The 26,121-nt window shown below is 40.4% G+C and overlaps 1 protein-coding gene and 4 non-coding genes across 6 annotated transcripts in view; all 5 read left to right on the top strand.

Annotated features, from left to right (window-relative positions):
- LOC141173913 (serine/threonine-protein kinase D3-like) overlaps positions 1–4,407 on the top strand; it is an 84,242-nt gene extending 79,835 nt beyond the window's left edge. For both annotated transcript variants that reach the window (XM_073658460.1, XM_073658461.1), the window contains 2 exons: positions 421–506; positions 879–4,407. In XM_073658460.1, coding sequence (XP_073514561.1) covers positions 421–506; positions 879–1,058 — 266 coding nt within the window. In that variant the 3' untranslated portion in view covers positions 1,059–4,407. The remainder of the gene's footprint in view (positions 1–420; positions 507–878) is intronic.
- A 6,226-nt stretch (positions 4,408–10,633) lies between these two features.
- Positions 10,634–10,706, top strand: TRNAV-UAC (transfer RNA valine (anticodon UAC)). Its single transcript has one exon. It is a non-coding gene; the product is annotated as a tRNA-Val (tRNA).
- Positions 10,707–19,529: 8,823 nt separating this feature from the next.
- Positions 19,530–19,602, top strand: TRNAV-UAC (transfer RNA valine (anticodon UAC)). The gene has a single exon. It is a non-coding gene; the product is annotated as a tRNA-Val (tRNA).
- A 1,931-nt stretch (positions 19,603–21,533) lies between these two features.
- Positions 21,534–21,606, top strand: TRNAV-UAC (transfer RNA valine (anticodon UAC)). Its single transcript has one exon. It is a non-coding gene; the product is annotated as a tRNA-Val (tRNA).
- Positions 21,607–22,403: 797 nt separating this feature from the next.
- On the top strand, positions 22,404–22,476 carry TRNAV-UAC (transfer RNA valine (anticodon UAC)). The gene has a single exon. It is a non-coding gene; the product is annotated as a tRNA-Val (tRNA).
- The last annotated feature ends 3,645 nt before the right edge of the window (positions 22,477–26,121 follow it).

The following is a 26,121-nucleotide window of genomic DNA, read 5'->3' on the forward strand; positions in this document are numbered from 1 at the left end:
ATGCCAGGCTTGGCTTTTCACTCTCCACAAGGAGAGAAGTTAACCCTTACATCCCAGTCCAGGGTCCCCCTTCTAACCAAATTAGATCTCAAATTTTGCACTGATGAGGGGGCAAAACCCTGAAACATCGTGTTTGCAAATTGAGATTCTGGTTTGGCTTTTATCCTAAGTCATATTGCAAGGCTCGTTAATGAGTCGTTATTGACTTTTAGGATCGCTACTTCCTGTAGGTGGCGCTAGAGTTCTAGTCCTCTTCCTCTCTGAAGAGACAATTTGCATATTTATGCCTCTGAAAAATAAATTTTGCAACAATTTCCTCAGATTAAAAGTCACAGGTGTTATCTGAAATGTGTCTTTACATTCTTTGAACATGCTGTCATGCAAGTATGGAACATTTCTTTTGTTTGTTTCTCTCCTTAGCAATCGCCCTTATTAGCAGCTTGTTACAAGTACAAATCAGAAGAAGATTCAGTGTGGACAAGGCGTTGAGTCACCCGTGGATGCAGGTACAGGTTTTTCTTCATTTTCTTGGTTTATCCTTGTGAGTACAATAGTATGATCCGCCCATCACTTGATTGTGACCAATATTCAAAAGTGATTCTGCGGTTGAAAAAAAACCAAACTACTACTCCTCCCATCCAAATTTTTATCCTCTTAATATATTGCAATCATCATATTATATAACTCTGTGTTCTTACAATTGCTCCTTTTGCCTTTCTACCCAGCTAATTCGTCTGTTTTCTCGGTCATTTTTCATTCGTAATGCACAACCTTATAAATTTATCGATCATGAAATGTACCATCCAAGTTGAAAAGGAAGCCAATATTTCTTTGCTACTTTACCAAAAAAAAAAACCCATATATTTTCTCAATTTCAGGATTTTCAGACATGGTTGGACCTTCGAGAGTTAGAGACCAAAGTTGGGCAAAGGTACATTACTCATGAGAGTGATGACGCGCGCTGGCAGCGATTTGCAGAGGATTGTGGTATTCAATATCCACAACATTTTGTCATGGGACCTCAGTATGACGAAACCGAAGAGGAAGATGAAGAATAAATGTTTTTTTCTGGATCTTTTAATATTATTTCTTGGTCAAGCCAAAGACTTCGCACTCCGGGCAATAGATTTAATGCTTCGTATGTCACAGTTTTCTACTGTTCAGTGCCATGGAAGGTTTGTTAGATAAGGAGCTGTAATGGACAGTAATATATTTCTCATTATATATAAAATTATATTTGCAACCATAAAAGGTTTAATATTCATTTTATTAAATCCAAAACCATATTTTCATCTAAGTTCATGTTCTAAAATTCACTCTACCCAAATTTCATCTTCTAGATCTAAAAACTTTCAACAAAGAATAAGATCAGACTAAAATGTAGTTAGAGTAGCCGAAAATGCCTCCAACCAATAAGGGTCATGTTTAGAGTTAAATTTGAAGAGAATATTTTAAAGGGAATCTGTCACCTGTTTTTTTTATTAATCTGGGAGTAGTATGATGTAGGGAATGAGACCCTGATTCCAACGATGTATCACTTATTGGCCTGCTTGCTGTTATATTGTTCCAATCAATGTTTTCTCTGCTTCAGATCTAGCAGAGCTCTGAATACTGAGCTATGTATAACCCTACCCACACTCCTGATTGGCTGCTTTCTGTGTACAATCAGTGGTGGGGGAGTGGTTGGACTAGGAGGTACCAGACACCTAGTCCTCTAGTAATAATCTCCTGCTGATAAAACACTGATTTTATTGAAACAGCAACACACAGTCTAGTAAGTGACACATTGTTGGAATCAGGGTCTCAGCCCCTACATCATGCTGTTCTCTCAGATTACATAGCAAAATCCCACTGACAGATTAACACACATCTGAGAAATTCTAATGTATGAATGAAAGATTTGTTTGGTAAATTTTGGGAAGGATAGAATTGATGTTTGGGGGATCTTGGCTCTAGCAAAGGGCTCTACGATAGTGAGATGATGGAATCTAGACCAGAAGGAGAAAATAATGGAGGCACAAAAGGGAAAATCCATGATTGAGTTTTTGTGTATTAATAAGAGTAGACTTTTAATGAATGGGATTATTACAGTCTGGGAATGGTGGGTAACATAATAGGTCAAGATTGGACAACCCTAGTATTTGTCTTTCAATATCTATGTGAGCTGTTAGATGGTCTTTCCTGGCCACTAGGGTCCATCTACCTACTTTCTACTGGGAAAAACCTCTTTTAATAATAAGTTGTCCGGGTGAGAGTTTTGGGTGTTTAGTTCCCCAGAAAAAGTAGTGAAAGATTCTATGAATTTATTACAGAATTGTTTAGGTAGAAAAATCGGTACTGCCTAAAGTATGTAAAGCAGTTGGGAACAGATAAAACATCTCTAGATAGTTTTTCCTGCCCATCCATGAAGCCATGGGCAAGGAACGAGAAGCTTTGGAGTTGTTTCTGAAGCTTATTTAAAAGAGGAATTATACTTACCGTATACAGTAGGGAAAGGTTGGAGGAAATAGGTATTTTAGTGCTATATCTGGCCATTTAAACAAAATGGATGGATTTTCCCCAAGAGAGAACTTCTTTCAAAAATATAACACAACATCATCCTCAAAAATTCTCCTAACTAGCCCGGCTTCTTACTTGCCATGGAAGGGAACTCTTTAGTGACCGGACCAATTTTTTAAAATCTGACCAGTGTCCCTTTATGTAGTAATAACTCTGGAACGCTTCAACATATCCCAATGATTTTGAGATTGTTTTTTTTTCATGACACATTATACTTTATGATAATGGTAAATTTAGGTTGATAGGTTTTGAGTTTACTTATAAAAATATCAGAAATTTGACAAATATTTAAAAAAAAAAAAAATTAAATTTTTGGAAACTTTGAATGACTCTCCCTTTAATCCAGCTAGTCATACCACACAAAAACATCAATGAATAACTTTTCCCTCATGTCTGCTTTACATCAGCACCATTTGTAAAATGTTGTTTTATTTTGTTAACATTTTAGAAGGTTTAAAAATGTAGCAGTAATTTTTTAATTTTTCAAGAAAATTTACAAAACATATTTTTTTTTTAGGGACCTGTTCAGTTTTGAAGTGACTTTGGGGGTCCTATATATTGGAAACCACCCAAAAGTCATACCATTTTAAAAACCGCACCCCTCAACGTATTCAAAATTGCTTTCAGTTAGGTCATTAACCCTTCAGATGCTTTTCAGGAATTAATGCAAAGTGACATGAAAGGAATGAAAAAGTTTATTTTTACCACCTAAATTTTGAGAACTTATGAGCAGGTCACTATAGCCGGCAGACTCTAAGGCCTTTATTTGGCTATGAACTGCCATGGCAAACATCAGGACCACACGATCAAGATGCCAGTGTGCCAATTGGGTTAAAGAAAGGGCAATTTCGTGGGTTTTCAAGATTGATCCAGATACAATACAATTTCTTTGAAACCTTGACTAGATGATGGCACTTAAAAATAAACTTTCTTAGGGATGATTTGTGCTGGAAATACAAAAGTATAGTTGGCAAAACATCCAAAAAGTTTCCGGTCCCAGCCTCCCAGATAGAAAGAATAAAATCAAATTGACTACCCAGTTGATACTCAGTTGGGTCCCTTCCGCCAAAATCAAAACCACCCTTATCACAGCAGCTTCCTCAGTTATGGAGAGCAACCGACTGGCCTACATGTAGACTAAGACTAGGATCACACTGGCGTATTTTCTCTCATCTGATAGAATCAGGCCGATAGTACTGATCATACACTCATCAGAGTGTGATTAGAGGGAGATCCGATTTTCTCAGAAGAAGGAAAAAAAATTCTCCATCTTCTCCATAGTGTCAGTCCATGAAAATTGGATTGCACTCAGATGTCATCTAAGTGCAGTCCTTTTTTTTTTTTCCTCTTGCATTGACTTGCATGGTCGATAGCAATCCGAATATCGAATGCAAATCAAGCATGTGTACTGCCCCATAGAAAAACATTGGTCCAAGTGTGAGCCGATGGATCACACTTGGACCAAAAATATGGTCGTCTGCACCTGCCCTAAGAAAATTGTTCAACTATATAGGATAAAAGAACCAGTCAGGTGGGAAGTCAGAAAGCACCGGCGTCATGAAATTGTAGTCCCTGTGGGTTCTCTTTAGAAACTTTATAACCCCATAGCCTTCGATTTCACATATGATCAACTACCTACCATAAGATCGAACCACACAACCATCTCATAAATACACGTGAAGCAATAATATACGTTTACTGTTGTCTGTCTGTTGTTGGGATCTGCATTGTCACAATGTTATTAGTGTCCGCTCACTTGTGCTCAGCTTTATTTCTCCCATTGTTTGTCCCATTGTTCTTACAGTTGAATGTTTAACTACTTAATAAAAGCCTTTTTTTTTTCGCAAATCTTTTTTTATTTCCAACATTAATGTCAGTTCAAAGAAAGAGATAAAAAATGGTTTTCAGATGTAAGTAATAAGACAATCTGCAACGGATTCCTATATCTCTTGATTTGAATAAATCCCCAATTCCAGCAGGAGTGTCCAGAGGATCTTAGGAGCCAATCCTCAGTTATGACGACATTCAGGTGTCCGTGTCATCTAGTAAAATAGTTTCTGGAATTTCTCTAGCAATATCATGTTTTTACGGAGATCCTAAAGTCCGTTAGTTTACTCTGTCCAACTTCAGAAACTATACGATTACATACCGATCATCCGGAAATATCAACTTTTTGAAAAAGTGAGATAAACTTAATTTCGCAAAACTTTTCCACATTTGGCTTCTGCGTGTCCTGTTAGTAAATCTGATGCAAACTCTTTGGGGGAAAGAAAAGAGCAAGAGTTTTAATAGTTTCCATGATGTGTGCATAGATTAGTAAAAGCATCTTCTGGTTGATACATTTATGGAAGTGGACCCCCTAAGCCTCAAATCCGGGTGGGCACACATGGCCCGTGCGTTGGTTCAGCAGGTGGGAAGGCACAAGGGAAGTGAGGACTTGGTACAATCAGGAGATTCAGGACCAGAAGTACAGGTGCAGTGCATGAATGCAGCGATGGCAGAATGAGGGTTAAAATGTTGCACTGGGGGTATGCTGGACCAAAAAGTTGGAGCAAAAACTGCGGAGAACACCGAACACAGGACTCTAGAGTCTTAATCCTAAAACATGGGTGTGAGTCTTAATGGGTCTTAAATAGGATTAGAGAGATTACATCACTGAGCAATGCCAGGCAACCTGCAAAACCCAATGTGGAGCACAACAGGGGGCATCGGACCGAGGTGAAGGAAGCAGAGCCCGAGATAGCTGGGACCTTTGTGTAACAACTATAATGAAGAAACACTATGGATTAAAGGGAACCTGACAGGTCCAATAACACTATTAACCTGCAGATGTAGGGTTAATTGGCAGGTTATTAGCATTATGGAGGATGCTGGTTACTGTACTGAAAGTGCGGCACCAGGAAAAAAAAAATTTTCTCCCAGAAGTCGCCGGGAGAAAAAAAATAGAAAAAATAGGACATGCACACCTGTTAAATTAATGTACATGTTCATAAATACTCTATGTGGCCAATATACAGACATATACGGTTACATACACGATGCGTCGGCACACTGCGATTGATGAATAACAATATTGCTGTAAATATTAAAAACATAAAGCTACTTAGTTAACTTTTTCTCATCAAAGAGTGCAAAAGCCATTCAACCACGTCAAGGTGACCTTTTAATATGGATGGTCTCTAACCACTATATGTCCTACCTCTCCATGTGCCAAAACAGCTTCATGTGAATGGAGAGTGAAATAAAACCATGAGTAGCTCGCAATTACAACCTTATGTGGGAAAGATTGGTGGATAAGGGTGCTGAGCCCTGGAGGGGGCCACACCCCCCCCCCGACATGCAGAGAACAATAAAGAAAAAATAGGGCCCGCACACCTTTTGCTCTCTTTGATCAAAAAACGCTAGCTAAGTACCATTAAGCTTTTAACATTTGCAGAAATATTAAACTTAAATTAAATTTTTCTGTCAATATGGCCATGTGAGAGCTTGTTTTTTGCAAGACGAGTTGTACTTTTGAATGACACCATTGATTTTACCGTATAATGTACTGAAAAACGGGAAACAAATTCCAAGAGCGGTGAAATTGCAAAAAAGTGCAATTCCACTTTGTGGGATTTTTTTATTTACCATGTTCACTAAATGCTAAAATTGACCTGACAATGTGATTCCTCAGGTCAGTACAAGTTCACAGATACCAAAAATGTATAGGTTCTTTTTTAATTGGTGAAAAGAAAAGGTGACATTTGTAGAAAAAAAAATTGTTTCAAATGGACAATTGATTCTACAGGCAAACTTTAACAATGTGTTTGTCCAAGTTGCTAAACAATCGCCCCCTACAGAACAATGAACACAAGGTGTTATCCTAATATCCTGGAGAAGAGACATTAATGTAAGTCATGCCTCAAAAACAAATTTACTGCAGCATGAAGCACAGAAAAAAAACACAGGAAAGAAAACCTGAAAATAAAGCAAACACCCATCCTAGGGCAAGAAAACCACATCCGGAGGGAACCAGGGGGCAAAGGATGTCTAATATACATATATATACACACATACATGCACTCAATACATATATCCATACACCTATACATGCACATAGATATATATACACTTCTCAAAAAAATAAAGGGAACACTTAAACAACAGACTATAACTCCAAGTAAATCATACTTCTGTGAAATCAAACTGTACACTTAGGAAGTGACACTGATTGACAATCAATTTCACATGCTGTTGTGCAAATGGAATAGTCAATAGATAGAAATTATTGGCAATTATCAAGACACCCTCAATAAAGGAGTGGTTCTACAGGTGGGGACCACAGACCACATCTCAGTACCAATGCTTTCTGGCTGATGTTTTGGTCACTTTTGAATGTTGGTTGTGCTTTCACACTCGTGGCAGCATGAGACGGAATCTACAACCCACAGAAGTTGCTCAGGTAGTGCAGCTCATCCAGGATGGCACATCAATGCGAGCTGTGGCAAGAAGGTTTGCTGTGTCTGTCAGTGTAGTGTCCAGAGTCTGGAGGCGCTACCAGGAGACATGCCAGTACACCAGGAGACGTGGAGGGGGCCGTAGGAGGACAACAACTCAGCAGCAGGACCGCTACCTGCGCATTTGTGCAAGGAGGAACAGGAGGAGCACTGCCAAAGACCTGCAAAATGAACTCCAGCAGGCCACAAATGTGCATGTGTCTGCACAAACGGTTAGAAACCGACTCCATGAGGGTGGTATGAGGGCCCGACGTCCACAGATGGGGTTTGTGCTCACAGCCCAACACCATGCAGGACGCTTGGCATTTGCCACAGAACACCAGGATTGGCAAAGTCACCACTGGCGCCCTGTGCTCTTCACAGATGAAAGCAGGTTCACACTGAGCACATGTGACAGACGTGACAGAGTCTGGAGACGCCGTGGAGAGCGATCTGCTCTTGCAACATCCTTCAGCATGACCGGTTTGGCAGTGGGTCAGTAGTGGTATGGGGTGGCATTTCTTTGGAAGGCCGCACAGCCCTCCATGTGCTCCCCAGAGGTAGCCTGACTGCCATTAGGTACCGAGATGAGATCATCAGACCCCTTGTGAGACCATATGCTGGTGTGGTTGGCCCTGGGTTCCTCCTAATGCAGGACAATGCCAGACCTCATGTGGCTGGAGCGTGTCAGCAGTTCCTGCAAGATGAAGGCATTGAAGCTATGGGCGTTCCCCAGACCTGAATCCAATTGAGCACATCTGGGACATCATGTCTCGCTCCATCCACCAACGTCACGTTGCACCACAGACTGTCCAGGAGTTGGCGGATGCTTTAGTCCAGGTCTGGGAGGAAATCCCACAGGAGACCATCCGCAACCTCATCAGGAGCATGCCCAGGCGTTGTAGGGAGGCCATACAGGCACGTGGAGGCCACACACGATACTGAGCCTCATTACATCACAGTTGGATCAGCCTGTAGTGTGTTTTTCCACTTTAATTTTGGGGGTGACTCCAAATCCAGGCCTCCATTGGTTAATAAATTTGATTTCCATTGATGATTTTTGTGTGATTTTGTTGTCAGCACATTCAACTTTATACAGAACAAAGTATTCAATGAGAATATTTCATTCATTCAGATCTAGGATGTGTTATTTGAGTATTTCATTTATTTTTTGAGCAGTATATATACAGTATATATATATATATATATATATATATATTATATATATATATATACAGTACAGACCAAAAGTTTGGACACACCTTCTCATTTAAAGATTTTTCTGTATTTTCATGACTATGAAAATTGTACATTCACACTGAAGGCATCAAAACTATGAATTAACACATGTGGAATTATATACTTAACAAAAAAGTGTGAAACAACTGAAAATATGTCTTATATTATAGGTTCTTCAAAGTAGCCACGTTTTGCTTTGATGACTGCTTTGCGCATTCTCTTGATGAGCTTAAAGAGGTAGTCACCAGAAATGGTCTTCCAACAATCTTGAAGGAGTTCTCAGAGATGCTTAGCACTTGTTGGCCCTTTTGCCTTCACTCAGCGGTCCAGCTCACCCCAAACCATCTCCATTGGGTTCAGGTCTGGTGACTGTGGAGGCCAGGTCATCTGGCGTAGCACCCCATCACTCTTCTTCTTGGTCAAATAGCCCTTACACAGCCTGGAGGTGTGTTTGAGGTCATTGTCCTGTTGAAAAATAAATGATGGTACAACTAAATGCAAACCGGATGGAATAGCATGCCGCTGCAAGATGCTGTGGTAGCCATGCTGGTTCAGTATGCCTTCAATTTTGAATATATCCCCAACAGTGTCACCAGCAAAGCACCTCCACACCATCACACCTCCTCCTCCATGCTTCACGGTGGGAACCAGGCATGTAGAGTCCATCCGTTCACCTTTTCTGCGTCAAACAAAGACACGGTGGTTGGAACCAAAGATCTCAAATTTGGACTCATCAGACCAAAGCACAGATTTCCACTGGTCTAATGTCCATTCCTTGTGTTCTTTAGCCCAAACAAGTCTCTTCTGCTTGTTGCATGTCCTTAGCAGTGGTTTCCTAGCAGCTATTTTACCATGAAGGCCTGCTGCACAAAGTCTCCTCTTAACAGTTGTTGAAGAGATGTGTCTGCTGCTAAAACTCTGTGTGGCATTGACCTGGTCTCTAATCTGAGCTGCTGTTAACCTGCGATTTCTGAGGCTGGTGACTCGGATAAACTTATCCTCAGAAGCAGAGGTGACTCTTGATCTTCCTTTCCTGGGGCGGTCCTCATGTGAGCCAGTTTCTTTATAGCGCTTGATGGTTTTTGCAACTGCACTTGCGGACACTTTCAAAGTTTTTTGCCAATTTTTCGCACTGACTGACCTTCATTTCTTAAAGTAATGATGGCCACTTGTTTTTCTTTACTCAGCTGCTTTTTTCTTGCCATAATACAAATTCTAACAGTCTATTCAGTAGGACTATCAGCTGTGTATCCACCAGACTTCTGCACAACACAACTGATGGTCCCAACCCCATTTATAAGGCAAGAAATCCCACTTATTAAACCTGCCAGGGCACACCTGTGAAGTGAAAACCATTTCCGGTGACTACCTCTTGAAGCTCATCAAGAGAATGCCAAGAGTGTGCAAAGCAGTCATCAAAGCAAAAGGTGGCTACTTTGAAGAACCTAGAATATAAGACATATTCTCAGTTGTTTCACACTTTTTTGTTAAACAACTGGAATAAAGTTTCTTAAGAATGAGTTTCCATGCGAACAGATGGAGGTCCTTCAAGGTAATGAAAAAATTAAATGCATAGGTGGGTGCAAAGGATAGACCTAAACTTAGGACCTCCATCTGTGCCTTGGTTAGTACATGGGTGGATAAGTTCACGACACGGAGCCCTCCCCAGGGATCAGTAACCTGATAAGGAGTGGTACGCTTTCTCCTATTAGTAGGTCTCGTCTGGACTCTTGGTAATAGCTGATTCTCCAGTCCGTACCGGGCGCCGGGGTTATCCGATGGTGCATGGTCCCCATTTGAAGCAGTTGAAGCGATTGATGTCAATCTCGAGTGAGAAAAGGAATTATTCCGAAATCTAGGGCGTGATCTATCAGAGGGCATTCGCCATCTATAACAATGATAATAATTACAATTATTATTAATTAACAATATACAGTGGACAAATAATGCTAGCAAAATGAAACTAACATACAGTGTCTATATAATACAAACCAAATACTGATTTACAGTGCTCAAATACCAGCCAAATACCAACATACAGTGTCCAAATAATACCAAGATATACCTATGTACAGTGCTCAAATATTACAAACAAAATAATACTGATGTACATATAATAACAACAAAATAAATACCACCATAGAATGCCCAAATAATACCAGCAAAATAAAGCATAAAGTGCTGCAGAATATGTTGATACTATAAAAATAAAAATTATTATTATTATAATACAATAATACAATACCAAAATAATACCAACAAAGTAATTCCATAGTAGTAATGGTAAAATACTTCCAGTATAAGTGTCCCTAGCAGCCAACATTCTGCTCCAACAGCCAACACTGTGTAGAGTTTCATCAGGTTTCATAGTGTAGTGGTCATCACGTCTGCTTTACACGCAGAAGGTCCTGGGTTCGATCCCCAGTGAAGCCAAGTTTTATGCTTTTGAAATTATTTCCTATGAACCTGCTATATATATAGTTACATAGTTACAAAGGTTGAAAAAAGACCAGTGTCCATCAAGTTCAACCTTTAGTTCTCTCTAAAATAAGGATGAAGTAGATGCTGAACGAGTTACGTTGGTTTCTACCTAGTTTGTTCTTTGTGTAAATCAGATCTGATTATTTCGCAATGAAATTGGTCTTGTTTTTTGAGGAACGATATATTTTGAGAATGAATTCAACACGATTGTTGTAATATCGGGTGATTTAGTTTCTTCTAAAATGTTTTGAAAAATCAAGTTCATGGTTTCATTGGTGATTGTAGCCAGGACTTTGTCTATCCAGCAGCTATAAATGTGACCACAGTATAAAAACACAAAGGCGAGAAAGTGACATTGTTTTGTTTGTGTCAAAAAAGGCGATCGTTATAGACAATTTTACCAATTAAGTAATATATGTTTGGACAGTAAGGGGCTTTTTAAACAGTTGTCTTTGGTGTATGGCATTGCCTGTTAAGCAGTTGTCTTTGGTGTATGGCATTGCCCTTTAAGCAGTTATCCTTGGTGTATGGCATTGCCCTGTTAAGCAGTTGTCTTTGGTGTATGGCATTGCCCTGTTAAGCAGTTATCCTTGGTGTATGGCATTGCCCTGTTAAGCAGTTATCCTTGGTGTATGGCATTGCCCTGTTAAGCAGTTATCCTTGGTGTATGGCATTGCCTGTTAAGCAGTTGTCTTTGGTGTATGGCATTGCCCTGTTAAGCAGTTATCCTTGGTGTATGGCATTGCCTGTTAAGCAATTGTCTTTGGTGTATGACATTGCCTTTTAAGCAGTTGTCTTTGGTGTATGTCATTGCCCTTTAAGCAGTTGTCCTTGCTGTATGGCATTGCCTTTTAAGCAGTTGACCTTGGTGTATGGCATTGCCCTTTAAGCAGTTGTCCTTGGTTTATGGCATTGCCCTTTAAGCAGTTGTCTTTGGTGTATGGCATTCCCCTTTATGCAGTTGTATGTCATTGCCCTTTAAGTAGTTGTCTTTGGTGTAAGTCATTGCCCTTTAAGTAGTTGTCTTTGGTGTATGGCATTGCCCTTTAAGCAGTTGTCCTTGGTTTATGGCATTGCCCTTTAAGCAGTTGTCCTTGGTTTATGGCATTGCCCTTTAAGCAGTTGTCTTTGGTGTATGGCATTCCCCTTTATGCAGTTGTATGTCATTGCCCTTTAAGCAGTTGTCTTTGGTGTATGGCATTGCCCTTTAAGCAGTTGTCTTTGGTGTATGGCAAACCACTTAACCCCCGGGGACGTATTAGTACGCATATTTGCGTACCCTCCGTTCAGTGAGGGCTGCTGCGCTGAGCCCTCACTGAACGGAGCACATGTCAGCTGATTCTTACAGCTGACATGTGCCCGCAACAGCCGCGGGTGGAATCGCGATCCACCCGCGGCTGTTAACCAGTTAAATGCTGCTGTCAATCTCCGACAGCAGCATTTAACGCGCGCTTCCGGGTAGCGCGTCATAAGCCCCGCCCACCGGCGACCCCGTCACGTGATCGCGGGTCGCCGATGGGCGTGCATGACAACCCAGGGTCTGCAGCAGACGCCTGCGGTTGTCATGATCTTGTCGCTATGAGCGCCACCTAGTGGTCGGCGCTCATAGCACAGGACCATTTCTGCTGCATGCAGGGGACCTGCTCGTCCCCTGTATGTAGCAGAGGCGATCGGACAGTTGCTGCTTCTAGTCTCCTATGGAGACTATAGAAGCATGCAAAAAGTAAAAAAAAAAAGTTTTTAAAAATATAAAAAAAAATATAAAAGTTTAAATCACCCCCCTTTCGCCCCATTCAAAATAAAATATATAAAAAAAAACCCCACATACACATATTTGGTATCGCCGCGTTCAGAATCGCCCGATCTATCAATATAAAAAAAGAATTATTCCGATCGGTAAACGGCGTAGCGAGAAAAAAATTCTAAACGGCAGAATTACGTTTTTTGGTCGCCGCAAAATTGCAATAAAATGCAATAACGGGCGATCAAAACATCGGATCTATCCCAAATGTTATCAATAAAAACGTCAGCCTGGCACACAAAAAATAAGCCATCAACCAGCCCCAGATCACGAAAAATGGAGACGCTACGGGTCTTAGAAAATGGCGCTATTTTTTTATTTTTTTTTTTACCAAATTTTGGAATTTTTTTTCACCACTTAAATATAAAAGATGGAAAAAAGAGAACCACCGAATGATAGGTCCAATCATACAAAGGATTAAATAAATCACTTTATTTATGTAAGGTTAACAAGTGGCACTACATGCAAAGAGAAAGCCGCATTGTAGAGTCCAAAACACAGAAATAAATACAGAGTAAAATTACATGATGAGCTGCATAATAAACATAATGGTAATGCAACAGGTACAAGTATTAGAAATATATATATATATAGAACGAGTCCCCCAAGCATCCCCTAAGAATCTAGGAGAAAGAGCAGAAGTATGCTCAAGGATACAGAGCAAGAAAATGGACAACCAATATATATAGAAGTACTATGTGTACTGTAATACTGACCATATCTATATCAAATATCCAATATATACGTACAAGCAATACCAAAGGGACAACATACAATCAATTAGAAGAATATGTGTGGGAGAAAGGTGTGTAGCGTACCTGTGTAAACAGCAGCTAGTGTGAGTGGCACTCCGCGGCAAACCCCGACGCGCGTTTCGGACACCACGTCCTTCGTCAGGGGGTACCGTCCATATGAACCACCATGTATTTAAGGGGGATGTGACCAATTGTGAGTCATGACATATTTGATTAATGTGACCCGTAATCGGAATCACATGGGGACGCGTGCGCCCGGCTGTATGCCGGTGGATGGAGACAGGAGGCGTTAGTGATGCGCGCATGCGTCGTCAGGAGGAACTGGAAGCCGCGGGCGCCGCGTCATGCATCAGCTGACACCGGGTCAAAAAAGGCCCGAGTCACATGATACATAGAGACGCGCGCACCACAGCTACCCGGAACACAGACAGGGCATGCGCGCGACGCCGGCCAGATCCCCATAGCAACTAACACGTCATGAAAGGAAGCTACCGTATGGGATACACAGTGACTGGAGACGAACCAGACCAGCGTAAGAAAGATCAAAAAGCGGCGTTGTGATGCAGGAGATCCACCAGAAAAAGGAAAAGGGAAAGTATGGAATAACACAGAGGAAATGAGCAGGGGGAATGAAAGGTATGGACAAGATAAATAACACAATGAATAAGGAGAGATAGCAAAAATGTGAGTAAGATGCGCACAAGCAATGACAGAAGAATGAGCAACGTGAAGATAAGGAAGGTGAAGATAAATTAGTGGTGTATATGAATGTATGTGAATAATAAGGATGGGAAGAAAGGGAAGGAAGGAAGGGGGAGAAGAAAAAGAGAGAAGGAAAAGAAGAATAACACGATCGATAATAATATAAATAAAAAGCAACGTACACGTATAAATAAGGTGTATGAGTGTAAATAAAAGACCACTCAAAAGAGTGGAATGATTAGTGACAAATGTGACGTGAGAAAATATATATATATAAGCCACAGGATTAAATATATAAATAAATACAATATATCAATATAACACTAAATAATTAATATTTTCCCCTCTTCCCCCCTTCCCCCCCCCTCCCCTTCTCCCTCTCTTCCTTCTATTCCCTTTTTCTGGTTTTCTTCTGTCCTCTTTTTAATGTTCACTTTCACATGATCCTACACATTGTCACAGTATATAAAATGTACAATATATTTTAACATTTTACGTTTTTAACATATGATATGTAATTATTTAGTGTTATATTGATATATTGTATTTATTTATATATTTAATCCTGTGGCTTATATATATATATTTTCTCACGTCACATTTGTCACTAATCATTCCACTCTTTTGAGTGGTCTTTTATTTACACTCATACACCTTATTTATACGTGTACGTTGCTTTTTATTTATATTATTATCGATCGTGTTATTCTTCTTTTCCTTCTCTCTTTTTCTTCTCCCCCTTCCTTCCTTCCCTTTCTTCCCATCCTTATTATTCACATACATTCATATACACCACTAATTTATCTTCACCTTCCTTATCTTCACGTTGCTCATTCTTCTGTCATTGCTTGTGCGCATCTTACTCACATTTTTGCTATCTCTCCTTATTCATTGTGTTATTTATCTTGTCCATACCTTTCATTCCCCCTGCTCATTTCCTCTGTGTTATTCCATACTTTCCCTTTTCCTTTTTCTGGTGGATCTCCTGCATCACAACGCCGCTTTTTGATCTTTCTTACGCTGGTCTGGTTCGTCTCCAGTCACTGTGTATCCCATACGGTAGCTTCCTTTCATGACGTGTTAGTTGCTATGGGGATCTGGCCGGCGTCGCGCGCATGCCCTGTCTGTGTTCCGGGTAGCTGTGGTGCGCGCGTCTCTATGTATCATGTGACTCGGGCCTTTTTTGACCCGGTGTCAGCTGATGCATGACGCGGCGCCCGCGGCTTCCAGTTCCTCCTGACGACGCATGCGCGCATCACTAACGCCTCCTGTCTCCATCCACCGGCATACAGCCGGGCGCACGCGTCCCCATGTGATTCCGATTACGGGTCACATTAATCAAATATGTCATGACTCACAATTGGTCACATCCCCCTTAAATACATGGTGGTTCATATGGACGGTACCCCCTGACGAAGGACGTGGTGTCCGAAACGCGCGTCGGGGTTTGCCGCGGAGTGCCACTCACACTAGCTGCTGTTTACACAGGTACGCTACACACCTTTCTCCCACACATATTCTTCTAATTGATTGTATGTTGTCCCTTTGGTATTGCTTGTACGTATATATTGGATATTTGATATAGATATGGTCAGTATTACAGTACACATAGTACTTCTATATATATTGGTTGTCCATTTTCTTGCTCTGTATCCTTGAGCATACTTCTGCTCTTTCTCCTAGATTCTTAGGGGATGCTTGGGGGACTCGTTCTATATATATATATATTTCTAATACTTGTACCTGTTGCATTATCATTATGTTTATTATGCAGCTCATCATGTAATTTTACTCTGTATTTATTTCTGTGTTTTGGACTCTACAATGCGGCTTTCTCTTTGCATGTAGTGCCACTTGTTACCCTTACATAAATAAAGTGATTTATTTAATCCTTTGTATGATTGGACCTATCATTCGGTGGTTCTCTTTTTTCCATGTGTGTTACCGAATGGTCTGCCATTCCTTATTGGTCCATACACTAAGCACTTGACATAAGTTTGACCAGGCCAGCCTACAGGTGATAGTATGGTCTGTGTCCTGTGCTTTAAGATTCAGTGTTTTCTGTCTCTCTTAAATATAAAAGAACCTATACATGTTTGGTGTCTATGAACTCGTAGTGACCTGTAGAATAAGAAGGGCAGGTCAGTTTTAGAATTCAGTGAACATGGTAAAAAAAATAAATAAAAAACAACTGTGGTATTGCACTTTTTTTGCAATTTTACCGCACTTGGAATTTTTTTCCCGTTTTCCCGTACAGGATATGATAAAATTAGTAATGGCGTTGAAAAGTACAACTCGTCCCGCAAAAAATAAGCCCTCACATGGCCATATTGACCAAAAAATAAAAACGCTATGGCTCTGGGAACAAGGGGAGCAAAAACGAAAATGCAAAAACGAAAAATGCTCCGGGGCTTAAGGGGTTAAGCAGTTGTCTTTGGTGTATGGCATTCCCCTTTAAGCAGTTGTCCTTGTTGTATGGCATTGCCCTTTAAGCAGTTGTCTTTGATGTATGGCATTGCCTGTAAAGCAGATGTCTTTGGTGTATGGCATTGCCTGTAAAGCAGTTGTCCTTGGTTTATGGATTGCCCTTTAAGCAGTTGTCTTTGGTGTATGGCATTGCCCTTTAAGCAGTTGTCTTTGGTGTATGGCATTGCCCTTTAAGCAGTTGTCTTTGGTGTATGGCATTGCCCTTTAAGCAGTTGTCTTTGGTGTATGGCATTGCCTGTAAAGCAGTTGTCTTTGGTGTATGGCATTGCCTGTAAAGCAGTTGTCTTTGGTGTATGGCATTGCCCTTTAAGCAGTTGTCTTTGGTGTATGGCATTGCCCTTTAAGCAGTTATCTTTGGTGTATGGCATTGCCCTTTAAGCAGTTGTCTTTGGTGTATGGCATTGCCCTTTAAGTAGTTGTCTTTGCTGTATGGCATTGCCTGTTAAGCAGTTGTCTTTGGTGTATGGCATTGCCCTTTAAGCAGTTGTCTTTGGTGTATGGCATTGCCCTTTAAGCAGTTGTCTTTGGTGTATGGCATTGCCCTTTAAGCAGTTGTCTTTGGTGTATGGCATTGCCCTTTAAGCAGTTGTCTTTGGTGTATGGCATTGCCTGTAAAGCAGTTGTCTTTGGTGTATGGCATTGCCTGTAAAGCAGTTGTCTTTGGTGTATGGCATTGCCCTTTAAGCAGTTATCTTTGGTGTATGGCATTGCCCTTTAAGCAGTTGTCTTTGGTGTATGGCATTGCCCTTCAAGCAGTTGTCTTTGGTGTATGGCATTGCTCTTTAAGCAGTTGTCTTTGGTGTATGGCATTGCCCTTTAAGCAGTTGTCTTTGGTGTATGGCATTGCCCTTTAAGCAGTTGTCTTTGGTGTATGCATTCACTGTAAAGCAGCTGTCGTTGGTGTATGGCATTGCCCTTTAAGCAGTTGTCTTTGGTGTATGGCATAGCCTGTAAAGCAGCTGTCGTTGGTATATGGCATTGCCCTTTAAACAGTTGTCTTTGGTGTATGGCATTGCCTGTTAAGCAGTTGTCTTTGGTGTATGGCATTGCCTGTAAAGCAGCTGTCGTTGGTGTATGGCATTGCCCTTTAAGCAGTTGTCTTTGATGTAAGGCATTGCCCTTTAAGCAGTTGTCTTTGGTGTATGACATTGCCCTTTAAGCAGTTGTCTTTGGTGTATGGCATTGCCTATTAAGCAGTTGTCTTTGGTGTATGGCATTGCCTGTAAAGCAGTTGTCTTTGGTGTATGGCATTGCCTGTTAAGCAGTTGTCTTTGGTGTATGGCATTGCCTGTTAAGCAGTTGTCTTTGGTGTATGGCATTGCCTGTTAAGCAGTTGTCTTTGGTGTATGGCATTGCCTGTAAAGCAGCTGTCGTTGGTGTATGGCATTGCCCTTTAAACAGTTGTCTTTGATGTAAGGCATTGCCCTTTAAGCAGTTGTCTTTGGTATATGACATTGCCCTTTAAGCAGTTGTCTTTGGTGTATGGCATTGCCTGTAAAGCAGTTGTCTTTGGTGTATGGCATTGCCTGTAAAGCAGTTTTCTTTGGTGTATGGCATTGCCCTTTAAGCAGTTGTCTTTGGTGTATGACATTGCCCTTTAAGCAGTTGTCTTTGGTGTATGATATTGCCCTTTAAGCAGTTGTTTTTGGTGTATGGCATTGCCCTTTAAGCAGTTGTCTTTGGTGTATGGCATTGCCCTTTAAGCAGTTGTCTTTGGTGTATGGCATTGCCCTTTAAGCAGTTGTCTTTGGTGTATGGCATTGCCCTTTAAGCAGTTGTCTTTGCTGTATGGCATTGCCCTTTAAGCAGTTGTCTTTGGTGTATGGCATTGCCTGTTAAGCAGTTGGTAAAATGTGTAATAAAAACAGTGAACTTGTCATTTGCTAAACGTTAATTACTTCCAGTCTGCAATTGTCCCTGGCAGCCAACACTCCTGTCCCTGCTCCAACAGCCAACACTGTGCAGAGATTCATCAGGTTTCGTGGTATTTTACACAGGGAGTAATTAATGTTTGGACAGTAAGAAAGTATTTACTTTGTGAACAGCAGGTTCTTCTGTAATGTACTGAAAACATTGATATGGAAACCGAAGGACATAATAGAATTAAACGTATAGATGTCAAATCACTTGTCTGTCATCAACAATGTAACACCTAAGTGAAGATATATGTCGCCAGTATCTATTACTTTTCCTTTGTTACATATGTAGCAAGTTCATAGGAAATTATTTGAAAACATAAAAGTAAACAGACTTGCTGAGGATCAAACCCAGGACCTTCTTTCTGTATGTAAAGCAGACTTCATGACCACTACACCATGAAACCTTTAAGAAAAAACATTCTGTTGGAAAACAACTTGTAAAATGTAGGCGCACCCTGAGGAAAGTTGACGAAACGCGCGTCGGGGCGGTGGGTCGTACTGTGGGTTCACTCATTTACTTCATCAGGTAATGCTCACTCGTATTCATCCCTACTTATCCCTATATATTTCATATGGTGCTTAGGGGTATGTTCATCATTGCACTTTGTTAGGATTTGGTTTCCTGAGGAATAAGTGTGCTATTTTATTCAAAGATTACACATTGTGTGCATACTCTTATATTGGTTTTATATAGCCACTTTACCCAGTCTACATCTTTAATCCTTAAAATTTCTCATTTACTTTATATCATTTTCCTGATGATGTGTGTGATCCATGTAGGAATTGACGATACCCGCCATTTTTGTGAAGCTTCTGGTGTTTTAATGTTTTTAATCATGATCTTTCTCTAACAAGTTATTTTTATTGATCTAATATACTCATTTTTTTCTGTGGATTATTTTCCTTTAGAAAATTGTTGTTAATTGCTGTTTGAGTTTTTGTGATCAAATCACTATATATAGGATACCGTTGTGGGACTTTGAGCTAATAACTGGTAAAATGTGAAATAAAAAGAAACGGTGAACTTGTCATTAACCAAATTTCCAGTATAAAACTGTCCCTAGCAGCCAACATTCTGCTCCAACAGCCAACAATCTGCAGAGCTCCATCAGGTTTCATAGTGTAGTGATCATCACATCTGCTTTACACGCAGAAGGTCCTGGGTTCGACCCCCGGTGAAACCATAACATTTTATGTTTCCAGATTATATCATATGAACCTGCTATATGTGCAACAAAGGAAAAGTAATTTCTACTGACAAGATATAGCTTCACTTGGGTGTTTTGTTGCCAATGGCAGTCAAGTGTAAGTCATCAATTGTATGTTCTGCAACACTGGTATCTACCAATATATGGTCACTATATGGCGGTAATATCAGTGTTGGTCTTTGAATAGTACAGGGATGTCAAACTCAAACAACAGAGGGCCAAAATGAAAAACTTGGACAAAGTTGCGGGCCAATCAGTATCAGTATAATGGGCTCCACATAGTCCTCCATACAGTATAATGGGCTTCACATAGTCCTCCATACAGTATAATGGCCCCACATAGTCCTCCATACAGAATAATGGTCCCACATAGTCCTCCATACAGAATAATGGGCACCACATAGTCCTCCATACAGAATAATGGCCCCACATAGTCCTCCATAAAGAATAATGGCCCCACATAGTCCTCCATACAGAATAATGGCCCCACATAGTCCTCCATACAGAATAAGGGGCCCCACATAGTCCTCCATACAGAATAATGGCCCCACATAGTCCTCCATACAGAATAATGGCCCCACATAGTCCTCCATACAGAATAATGGCCCCACATAGTCCTCCATACAGAATATCGGGCCCCACATAGTCCTCCATACAGAATAATGGCCCCACATAGTCCTCCATACAGAATAATGGCCCCACATAGTCCTCCATACAGAATAATCGCCCCACACAGCCCTCCATAAAGAATGGCCCCACATAGTCCTCCATACAGAATAAAGGCCCCACATAGTCCTCCATACAGAATAATCGCCCCACACAGCCCTCCATAAAGAATGGCCCCACATAGTCCTCCATACAGAATAACGGCCCCACATAGTCCTCCATACAGAATAATGGCCCCACGTAGTCCTCCATACAGAATAACGGGCCCCACATAGTCCTCCATACAGAATAATGGCCCCACATAGTCCTCCATACAGAATAATGGCCCCACATAGTCCTCCATACAGAATAATCGCCCCACACAGCCCTCCATAAAGAATGGCCCCACATATTCCTCCATACAGAATAATGGGCCCCACATACTCCTCCATACAGAATAATAGCCCCACATAGTCCTCCATACAGTATAATGGCCTCACATAGTCCTCCATACAGTATAATGGCCCCACATAGTCCTCCAAACAGTATAATGGCTCCACAAAGTCTTCCATACAGTATAATGGGCCCCACATAGTGCTCCATACAGTATAATGGGCCCCACATAGTCCTCAATACAGAATAATGGCCCCCACATAGTCTTTCATACAGAATAATGGCCCCCACATAGTCTTTCATACAGAATAATGGCCCCCACATAGGGGTGGTGGTTCTGGTGTCACGGGCTAAATAAAACCACTCTGCGGGCGAGAGTTTGACATGTATAGTATAGAGATATTCAGTAACAGCGCGGTCATCTGCTGAGGTTCTCTATACCTATGATTAGCGTCTACCACTGTAGATGTCCACGCGGTTATCTGGTTAGGGGCCCACTCAGATGTTCCCCACCTGAGCTGAATCCCTAGATACGCCTCTGACCCTACACAGTCTCACCCCTGTGCACCAAAAACTTATGAAACCAAAAGTGCAAATGCGGAATAAACAACAACCAGGATGTGAATTTCTTCACTAAAGGCATCTATTGAATCTGTATAACAGCACCATTGTGGCCATGCCTTTACATGCAAAATAGTGATGACAGCTTCTCTTTAAGCAAAATCTCTGTTGGAATACAACTGGTAAAATGTGTAATAAAAAGAAATAGTGAACTTGTCATTAAACAAACTGTAGTTACTTCCAATATAAAATTGTCCCTAGCAGCCAACATTCTGCTCCAATAGCCAACACTCTACAGAGCTCCGTCAGGTTTCATAGTGTAGTGGTCATCACATCTGCTTTACACGCAGAAGGTCCTGGGTTCGATCCCCAGTGAAACCATTAACTTTTAGGTTTTTCAATTATTTCCTATGAAGCTGCTATATATGTAACGAAGGTAAAATATTTAATACTGGTCATAAATAACTTAGAATAAGTTTTCCTTGGTAATCTAGTGATTTATATCAACAACTTTAATTCTATCACATTGTTTCAGGTTTTATGTTCTCATCATATTGTTGACGTTAAATGCAGAAAGTCCTCGGTTCAAATCCAAGTAAAACCAAACAATGTTTTTATTACATTTCACAAGAACCTGCTATTCACATGAAGCAGAGAAATACTTTGTTACTTTCCAAACATAAATTACTCCCTGTGTAAAATTGTCTGTAGCAGTCTCTTTTTTTTGGCAAAACAAAACAATGTCACTTTCTCACCTTTGAGTTTTTTATACTGTGGTCACATTTATAGCTGCCGGATAGACAAAGTCCTTGCTTCAATCACCAATGAAACCATGAACTTGATTTTTCAAAACATTTTAGAAGAAAAAAAATCACCCGATATTACAACAATCGTGTTGAATTCATTCTCAAAATATATCGTTCCTCAAAAAACAAAACCAATTCCATGGCAAAATAGTCACAACTGATTTACAGAAAGAACAAACTAGGTAGAAACCAAAGTAACACATTCAATATTAACTTAATTTCAAGCAAAATCACTCATGTGAAGCTGTTGTTCATGTAATAACAAGAAATAGTGAACTTGTCATTAACCAAACTTTAATCACTTCCAGTATAAAACTGTCCCTAGCAGCCAACATTCTGCTCCAACAGCCAACACTCTGCAGAGCTCCATCAGGTTTCATAGTGTAATGGTCATCACATCTGCTTTACACGCAGAAGGTTCTGGGTTCGATCCCCAGTGAAACCATTAAGTTTTATATTTTCAAATTATTTCCTATGGACCTGTTATGTACGTAACGAAGGAAAAGTGATTTACACTGGCGATATATATCTTCAACTAGGTGTAAAATTGTCGATGGCAGTCAAATTTGTATCTCACAACTTTTTTTCCAATATGATATATTGCCTGTGTTATCGTTTTCACTACCAAACGATGTTAAAAATGTATCATCCATATCAATAAAGATTTGTTCTAGGGAATATATAGTAGTTTTTGTTTTTTTTAAGTGAAGAAATTGATAAAAAATAAGGTTTGTAATTTAGCTCTATAAAAAACTCTAAATTGTTTGAATGTAATGTTTTAACTTGAAATGAGCAAATTTATTCAAGTATAAGTGAATGCTCCTCAAATTCTGGATAAACAGAGCCAGCAAAAGGTATATAAAAAAAATAAATCCTCACCTTACCACTAACCTGTCCCACCGCCCCTGCAGTTCACTGTCGGTCCTCCGCGTCTCTTCTTTTTGTCTTCCCGCGTCACATGCATCCTCTTCCACCTGATTAACTCTGGGCCGGGACTTCCAGAGTAACTAGGCATTGACGTCTACATGGGAAAATTTTCTTTTTATGAAGACTAAAAGAAAGTACAAAACTTTTGGCCCTCTGAGGACACACAAGGCCTCATACTTTATTTGCATTTTTCTTTTAAGTCGTTATTCTTTTTTTTTTTTACCCTTGTGGTATTCGTTTACATTTTTTGTCCCAAATTATTAAAAATGGCGAACATGGTTCATGAATTTTGCACAAAATCAAAAATGCTATTTAATTCGGTCTTTTACCTTTTTGGGCCTAAAAAGAAAAAATTGCATGATTCCATTAAAATTCATGCAAACATTTGAGACGCACATAAAATCCCTTTGGGGCAGACTGGAGTGGAGTATATTTGCGTAAAAAAAGTTTGAGACAGTTTAAAAAGTCACAATGGATTAATTGGCTGCAAACTTCTGGAAAACAAAATCAGTGTCCATATTGACGAACATAAAAAAAAAATAACACATAAAATAGACTTCAGAAAAGGAGCAAGGCCTGATAATGTCCAATGACATATCTTTTCATGAGCATTGAACATACTTCACTGCATCTGTAAAATAAGTAGGCAAGAGTAATACAGTGGCACTGTCACTTGTCTGCGCTGTCTTGAAGCTCGGTAACAAAGCAGCGGTTTGGGTTAATATTGTGGGGCTAATGGTGCTGTCAAGGCAAGAAGCTTGGGAGTTAACTCATGATCTTGGTCAGCTAATTACCTCCCTCCTTTGCAGGGCTCACACTATATAAACACCTGGCTAGTTGCCAGTTATGAATTAACTTACTCTGGTTAATGTGTTTCTCTGCCACTACCCAGCCCTAGTTTGATTCTTCTTTCTGACCTCCGCCCATGTTGTTACTACTCGGCTGCCTGACGATTCTGTTCCTGTTCTCTTGGTACTGACTTGGCTTTCTGATAATCCTCTGCCATTTTGCTCTACCGTCCAGCAGCCACTCCTTGGACCCCACCCAGGGTGCCCCATGTAAGTTCAGACGCCTATACAGGGTTTAAAGTTGAAGGTCAGGTCCCTGGGATTTGCTTGACAGAGAAGCTAACACAAAGCCTGTCGGTGGAAGTCCTATAAAGAGCTGCTAGTCTACCAAGCACCTGGACATCGGAAATTCTATATACAAAGTACTTTCTCTGTCTTTTTTTTCTTTCCAGGTCAAAATAATTTGAGGGCTTTCTGGCTGTCAAACTTCTTGGCTATTGACTACGGCGTATAAAGCGGTTAAAGAGTCGGATCATAGTGGGTGAAGATCTCAGGAGCTACAAGAGGAGCTTGGCTGTCAGTTTTTTTTTCAGCATGGACAGCAGGCTGCAATTGCTCTGGGCATGAGCATTTTTCGATCCTCTGCCTCCCCAGCTCAGGTCCACTCATTACGCCTTCCATTGCTGCTTGATTGGCGCTAGATTCCTGCTCGATATCAATATTTGTGCAGTGCAAATGTCTCTTCGGTCCTAAGGAATGTATGCTCTCCATCTTAGCTTTCGGGAGAAGACGGCTGGCATGGACCTACAGGTGCATCTCACAAAATTAGAAAATCATCAAAAAGTTAATTTATTTCAGTTCTTCAATACAAAAAGTGAAACTCATATATTATATAGCGTTATTAGAAACAGAGTGATCTATTTGAAGTGTTCATTTCTGTTAATGTTGATGATTATGGCTTACAGCCAATGAAAACACAAGTCATTATCTCAGTAAATTAAAATAATTAACAAAAAACATCTGCAAAGGCTTCCTAAGCATTTAAAAATGTCCCTTAGTCTGTTTCAGTAGGCTTCACAATCATGAGGAAGACTGCTGACTTGACAGATGTCCAGAAGGCAGTCATTGACACACTCCACAAGGTCCCAGAGTCTGGAGGAAGAGTGGAGAGGCCACAATCCAAGCTGCTTGAGGTCTAGTGTGAAGTTTCCACAATCAGTGATGGTTTGGGGAACCATGTCATCTGCTGGTGGAGGTCCACTGTGTTTTACCAAGACCAAAGTCAGCGCAGCAGTCTACCAGGAAATTTTAGAGCACTTCATGCTTCCCTCTGCCGACAAGCTTTTTGGGGATGGAAATGTCATTCTCCAGCAGGACTTGGCCCCTGTCCACACTGCCAAAAGTACCAATATCTGGTTTACACACAACAGTATCACTGTGCTTGATTGGCAGCAAACTCGCCTGACCTTAGCCCCATAGAGAATCTATTATAGAGAATCTATAGGGTATTGTCAAGAGGAAGATGAGAGACACCAGACCCAACAATGCAGACGAGCTGAAGGCTGCTATCAAAGCCACCTGGCTTCCATAACACCTCAGCAGTGCCACAGGCTGATCGCCTCCATGCCACGCTGTATTGAGGCAGTAATTGATGCAAAAGGAGCCCCGACCAAGTATTGAGTGCCTTTACTGAACATACATTTCAGTAGGCCAACATTTCAGATTTTAAAAACATTTTTCAAACTGTTGTTATAAAGTATTCTAATTTACTGAGATAACGACTTTTGTGTTTTCATTGGCTGTAAGCCATAATCATCAACATTAACAGAAATAAACACATTAAATAGATCACTCTGTGTGTAATGACTCTATATAATATGAGTTTCACTTTTTGTATTGAAGAACTTAAATAAATTAACTTTTTGATGATATTCTAATTTTGCGAGATGCACCTGTACCATCATCAGTCTTGTAACAAAACAAATCTTAACATTACAACCCTTGGTAAGAGGTCTTGAAACAGTCTGCTAATATGAGAGTCACCATCCTCCCCCTTTCCCCTCCTAGTAAACTAAGATTTATGATTTTCCTTCAAACCTATGGAAGAGGTCCCACAAAAATATGCCATAACATCTGCCAGGTCTATAAGGGGAACTCCATGCTCTGATCTTCAGCTTCCATATTGACATAGTCTTACTAAGCTACTGCCAAATTTTTAGCCAAAGTTCCAACATTTGTAATCTTAATCAATTCATCTCCTTCCAGTGTTTTATGTCCTGAATGTTCTACTCATGAGAAAATCTCTTTTTCTCAATCTATCTTGTCGTCTTGAGATCTATTAACTTGGAGATCAGAAAGGTTGAGAATTTATTAAC

This window comes from Phyllobates terribilis, unplaced genomic scaffold, assembly GCF_046119375.1.
Source record: "Phyllobates terribilis strain yellow unplaced genomic scaffold, ASM4611937v1 Scaffold_13__5_contigs__length_258822181, whole genome shotgun sequence".
NCBI lineage: Eukaryota > Metazoa > Chordata > Amphibia > Anura > Dendrobatidae > Phyllobates > Phyllobates terribilis.